This window comes from Coturnix japonica, chromosome Z (genome assembly GCF_001577835.2).
Source record: "Coturnix japonica isolate 7356 chromosome Z, Coturnix japonica 2.1, whole genome shotgun sequence".
Classification (NCBI taxonomy): Eukaryota; Metazoa; Chordata; class Aves; order Galliformes; family Phasianidae; genus Coturnix; species Coturnix japonica.
The window spans coordinates 37,047,025-37,053,089 of NC_029547.1; the positions used below are offsets into that span (position 1 = coordinate 37,047,025).

At 44.2% G+C, this 6,065-nt stretch overlaps 1 protein-coding gene across 6 annotated transcripts in view; it reads right to left on the minus strand.

Annotated features, from left to right (window-relative positions):
* Positions 1-4,588, minus strand: part of TUT7 (terminal uridylyl transferase 7) — a 31,288-nt gene extending 26,700 nt beyond the window's left edge. For 2 of the 6 annotated variants that reach the window (XM_015849297.2, XM_015849294.2), the window contains exons 1-2: positions 4,414-4,587; positions 1,736-2,268 (exon numbers count right to left, since the gene is read on the minus strand). In XM_015849297.2, the coding sequence (XP_015704783.1) occupies positions 1,736-2,237 (502 nt within the window). In that variant the 5' untranslated portion in view covers positions 2,238-2,268; positions 4,414-4,587. Of the gene's footprint in view, positions 1-1,735; positions 2,269-3,230; positions 3,325-4,413 lie in introns of those variants that run through there. The other 4 variants (XM_015849293.2, XM_015849291.2, XM_015849295.2 and 1 more) reach the window with 4 other exon arrangements.
* Between the last annotated feature and the right edge of the window lie 1,477 nt (positions 4,589-6,065).

A 6,065-nucleotide genomic window follows, 5' to 3' on the forward strand; every position in this document is an offset into this window, starting at 1 on the left:
TACTCATTTTCATCTACCTATTCCTTATGATCCCAGATACTTCTCTGAAGAAATGGTACTTATTAGCTCTATCTTCTTCATTTATACATTCCAACTTAAATAACAGTATTTGCAAATATTCATTTGGTATCTCAACCTGTATGTAGGTCAATTCTTCAATTTTGCTAAATAATTTCAGCCCTTCCTGCATTTCTGCACTTAGTTTCTACCACCTCTGCAGCTTAGTTATATTACTAAGAACATTGTCTACATGCATAAACAGATTAGTGTAATAAACCTTCAATAGAGCAGAGCTCTTGCAGAAGTTTGGTCAGTGCTTAATATGATTTTAACAAAACCATTGGCACTTTTTATAGCTCTGCAATTTTACTGTGTTAATTTCATCCAAAGAATTTTCCTATGGTTTACTTATCCTGGGACTGTCACCCAAGTGTTGAGAATGCTACTAATAGTATTTAACCATTCTACCATGTCATCATTTTTAAGAAATAAACTACAAAGACTTCACACTTTCTTCTAGGCAAATCCACACTTACTCCTACTTATCTCTTTGCTATCCTGCAGATATCTACACTAGGTTACATCATTTGTTCCACAGCAGATTCCCAAAATTAATGTTTTATACCTTTTTAGATACAGTTTTTAAGAGAGCCTTTTCCTACACATCACTAACTCAGTTCACCTGTGTAAACTCTGCTCTGTTCTTTCCTCCTAAGACTGAGCTTAACTTTGCAACTGATTTCTAACAATGAGAAACACTGCACACCAGCTCACAGTTCACCCTCTCTTAGCTGATGTCAAGAAAAAGGACAATAAATCCTCAGACTTTTATACTACAACAATACCCTCCCTTCTCCGGAGAAGGGCAGATCAGTACATAGTCTTAACTAGAACAAGAGACTTCTTGTTAACAGGCAGTTGATCCCTGATCTTCTCAGAGTGGTGACACACTGGCACAAGCTGCCCAGGGAGGCTGTTGAGTCACCATCCCTGAAAGCATTCAAGAATTGTGTTCCAAAGAGGGACCTGGTTAGTGCACATGCTGGCCGTGGGTTGATGGTTGGACAAGATGGTCTCAGTGGTCTTTTCCTACCTGAACAATTCAACAATGTTTCTCACTGCTCTGGTCTACTTACACTTTCTTCTTGTACTCACATTTACTGAAGATCTGATTATACGGATGACTTTATGCTCTGCCCAGCCTATTCTCCTCTGCATTTCAAAATTTAAGGTTTTTACTTTCAATATTAGTATCAGTTGCTCCTAGAAACATTTAATGCACATGGGAAATGTATTATTTGTTCTTACTTCTCGCTAGCTCTAAGTTCTCGCAACATCTCTGACACGTTTTCAGTCCTCATTAAGACGCACATTTGTGGGCTTCACTGGCAGATCTAAAATTTTATCCTGTTCCAACCTAACTGAAATACCTCTATCAGCCTTAAGAGATTCAATCAAACCATTCCTGGAAAACTGCAAACAGAGACAACATACAGTTGTTGTAATTTTTGTACAACCACGTAAAAGCTAATTTACCAAGTCAGCTCAATTTATAAAACAACTTCTGTACCACATGCTGCACAAACTTGTGTAAAGTGCCTCAATGTAGTACAGTAAATCTGCATTGTATGACAGAACAAAAACATTTTTTTTGATTTAACGTTGATTGCAGAAATTTTACTTTTCAGTAACATACACAGAAAGGTACCAAGCAGCTATGTAAAATAACAAGCACCTTGATTACCAGAGCTTCCTCTCTGCATGTCTGGCATGTCTTCATCTGCTAAGTCTTTCTGAAGTTGTCGTCTTACATTTCTGTTTCCTGCACCTTCAACTTCATGAAAAGAGTCCTTTCTTGTTCTGTTATGCATGGGAATCCAGATTCCAGATCTGTAGTCCCTAAATCTGTCAGAAGTACCACGGTGATCTTCAGATATCCACTTCTTTATTTGGTCTTTTTGGGTATCAGAAAACTTTGACCCTTGACTATAAGTTATAATTTTAAGAGAATTTGGGCTACTGAAAACACTACGTGGTCCTCGTCTGGGACTACCTCCATAATGACCTGGCGTTCCCTTCTTCTGCAGGCTGATATCCACTTTATTGCTATGGCCATTTCCATATTCATCCATTACTTGGTAGTCTTTCCGTAAGAGACCTCCTTTGAATTCTTCTTCAAAGAACAACTCCATTCCTTTACTTTGTTTGGTAACGTAAGGCTTTGCAGTATCTCCCATAGTTATTGCTATTCAATTTTGTGGTTCACACCTAGAAAACAAAAAGTTAAAAGCAGTATTTTAAAAATAATCAACCAATAAATATAGATGCTCTTGCTATTATTTGATATGAAAATCTCAACACTAAAAGCCCTGACTCTGTAATACTGCAAAGGCCAGCACATCTTGGTGGAAAACAAAATTTTATTCCAATCAAATAAAATGCAGTTCAAAACTAATATAAGCTTTTCCTCTTGAAATGCCTAAAGCCGGTTCACAAAATGTGCTGATACTTCATGGCTCTAGATGCCATTGGAAAAAATAAAGTCTTTAAGAATCCTCATCAGTCTCAGCTCAGTGCAGAAGAACTTCTAAGGAGTCACAGAACAAACTCTAGTACACACAGAATATTTAGAAAGCAATAAAGGGAATGCTCCAAAGTGATGGAACAAGAGGAAGTGATTTTAAACTCAAGGAGGGAACATTTAGACTGGATGTCAGGAGGAAGCTCTTTAAGGAGAGTGGTGAAGTGCTGGAACAGGCTGCCCAGATAGGCTGTGGGTGCCCTGCCCCTAGGGGTGTTCAAGACCAGGCCGGATAGGGCCTTGGAAAGCCTGGTCTATTACCAGACCTGGAGGTCTGTGGCTCTACCTGTGGCACAGGGCTGCAACTTGAAGTTGGGTTCTCTTCCATGATTCTGTGAAGAGTCATATAAAATCACCATCCAAATATTACTCCCTACCATCACCACTGCAGGCACTCTTCACTTTGTTAAGAATTAAAACTGTGATCAGAGCTATAGATGTTGAGCAACAATTGGTCTGAAGCAAACATCACCCGGTGATTAGGAAAAAAACCTGAGCTGCCCAATGCACTTTGCACTTTTTACCTCTTCCAGCATTTGGAGGTTTCATATTACTGCATAGTAAGCATGCATATTTCATACTATTTCAGTATTGCCTAAAAAACGTGGGCTGCCAATACGCCCCCCAGACTTCATCACTGTGTTCTTACCATAAAAGGCTTTCAGAGTACTGTAACTGAGAGGCTAGCTTAAACCTGGGAGACTGGGAAAGGAGTGTTATCTGGAAGAGATGGTAAACCAAATAAACAAAAAGTAGTCCCTGCAACGACACCGTATATTGTTGATTGAAATATAACTATATGCAACCAAACTGTAATTTTTTTCTCTTTCAAAAGGCTGCAGAGGAAGCTACAGAACTAATAAGCAGTAGACAATCCACTTCTGATGTCTTCAGTATGGAAATAGAATGCTTGATTTTATAGATATCTATACACACACACACTCACATGTGTATGTACACACATTTACACACATGCATATACATACATATAACAAAGTTCTGCAGGCCCCGAAGGCACCATTACAGATCTCAGTGTCTAGTTCCTATCAGCCTGAAGCTTACAGCGTTTAACCCCCACATAAGCACTGTTCCACTCTTACAAGAGTGACAACTCTTGGGTCCCTGTCTCAAGACCTAAACTCAGTTAGTTGCACATTACTGCAGAGGTGCAGTTACTCTAACACTGAGCTAATAACAACGATGAGTACAAACTGGACTTGCTTCTTATGTTCGGAAAGAAGCTGCCATCAATTCTGTATTTTGGAAAGGCCCACAAACAGGTCTCTCTACAGTCATCTCGAGAACCCAGCCCACGCCCAGACACAGGTCGGGCGGAACACTCGCCGTGCCCCGGCCTCACCCCGTAGCTGACACCAGGTAGGGCGCGGCACTCGCGTGGGCCCCGGGTAGCCAGGGGTCAGCAACAACGCCACCGGGGGGAGAGGCACCCCCCGCGGGGCCGTGAGGAACGGGCAGTGCCGCCAAGACCGGCAGGGTGCCGCCGGGCAGGGTGTCGTCGCTGCCACGCAGGACACACGCTGCGAGGTACGGGACCCTCCTCCGCCCCGCAGCCGCTCCTCCAGCTCTCCTCGCAGCATAGACACTGCTCCGCCCCCCCTCAGAGCTCCCCACTCGGCCACCACAGCAACCACCCCAGCGCTGAGAGGAGGGAGGGAGGGAGGAAAGGAGGGAGAGAAGGAAAGAGTAAGGACCGCGGCCCGGGCCGCCGGAGGCTCGGGAACTCGGTTGGGGGGAAACGTTCGGCGAGAGGGCGTCTGGGGACCCGGCGGGAGGCCCTCCCGGCCGCCATTTGCCGAGAGAAGGGCACTCACCGGCCGACGACACTCCGTCCCCTACCACCCCGCCATTACGTCGCGGCGGAAGCGCTGCTGGTCCCTCAACGCCGCCGTCCGCGCTGCTCTTCCGGCAGCCCGACCCCGCCTCCCGCTCGCCTGGCGTTGCTTGCGGCTGGCGGTGTAAGCCGGCGCCGTTGACTTGTTGAGTGGTTACCAATGTAGGTCATAGAATTTCGGAATCACAAGGTTGGAAGATCCAAGTCCAACCGTCGTTCCATCACCATTGCTACTACAGGCTACTAAACCAGATTTTGTACTTCCTTATCCAGAATCCTTTTGAACTGCCAGGGACGGTGACTCCACCACCTCCCTGGGCCTGACCACTCTCTGAGAGAAAATGTTTGCCTTATGTCTAACCCAAATCTCCTCTGGCACAACTTGTGGCAATTTCCTCGGGTCCTGTTTGTTGCCTGGGACAAGAGGTCAAACCTCTCCTTATCGCAACCTCCCTTCAGGAAGTTGTAGAGTGCAATGAGGTCTCCCCTGAGCCTCCTCCAGGCTAAACAATCCCAGCTCCCTCAGCCTCTCCTCATGACAACTTGTGCTCCAGACCCCTCACCAGTTTCATTGCTCTTTTCTGGACACGTTCCAGGGCCTCGATGTCTTTCTTGTAGTGAGGGGCCCAAAACTGAACATAGTACTCAAGGTCACCAAACAAGCTCCTTGTTACAATTGTGCAGTGTCACAGCCAGCCTTGGCAAGAGCAGCGCAGCTAACATGAAAGTATGTTTTTGCAGTACTTCAGCCATTATCCTTGTAAGAAAAGAGTAAATACATTGTTATGAACAGTCACAAAAACAGTGCAGTATGAATAACATGACTGCAATGCTGTTCACACATCGAGGTGGAGACATTTCTCCACACATCTGGATGCAGTACTCCAGGTGAGGCCTCACCAGTGCAGAACAGAGGGGCTGGAACTCTCAGCCTGCTGGCTACACTTCTTCTGATACAGCCCAGGATGCGGTTGGCTTTCTGGGCTGCAAGGGCACATTTCTGGCTCATGTCCAGATTATCATTCACCAGTACCCCCAGGTCCTTCCTGCAGGACTGGGGAGACAGATGTCTGTCAGATGACTACAAGAGTAGTAATGGTAAAAAGGTGCTATGTTGTAATTGGTGGTGAATGAGAATTTGCAGAGCTTGTTTAGTTCACCTAAAATAAAATAAATAAATGAATTTAAAAAAAAACCCAAAAAACAAACAAACAAACAAACAACAACAACAACAACAAAAAAAAACAACCTGAAAGACCATATCTCATGAAGATGGGCCAGATACATGTAAGTCAGACTACTGGCTATCACAGAACCACATTTTATTTTTAAACACACCTAGTTTGTGAATTTCTTCAGCACTGATGTTGAATCTTACACAGACTTGATGCTCCAGCTTAAGCAGGTCATTACATTTCCAATTTCTCCATAACTACATATACGTAGATCCATATTGTGCTCTGACCCAGTGGACAGCTAAGCACCATGCAAACGTTCATTCACAACCCTTCCTCACATGCCCTTTCTTCTTTCTTCAGGAAAAGAACTGAAGAAAAAGTGTGAGAACTCACAGGCTGAGGTAGGGACAGAGTAGGTAAGAAGAAAAGGAGAACAAAAGCCACTTCCACCCAA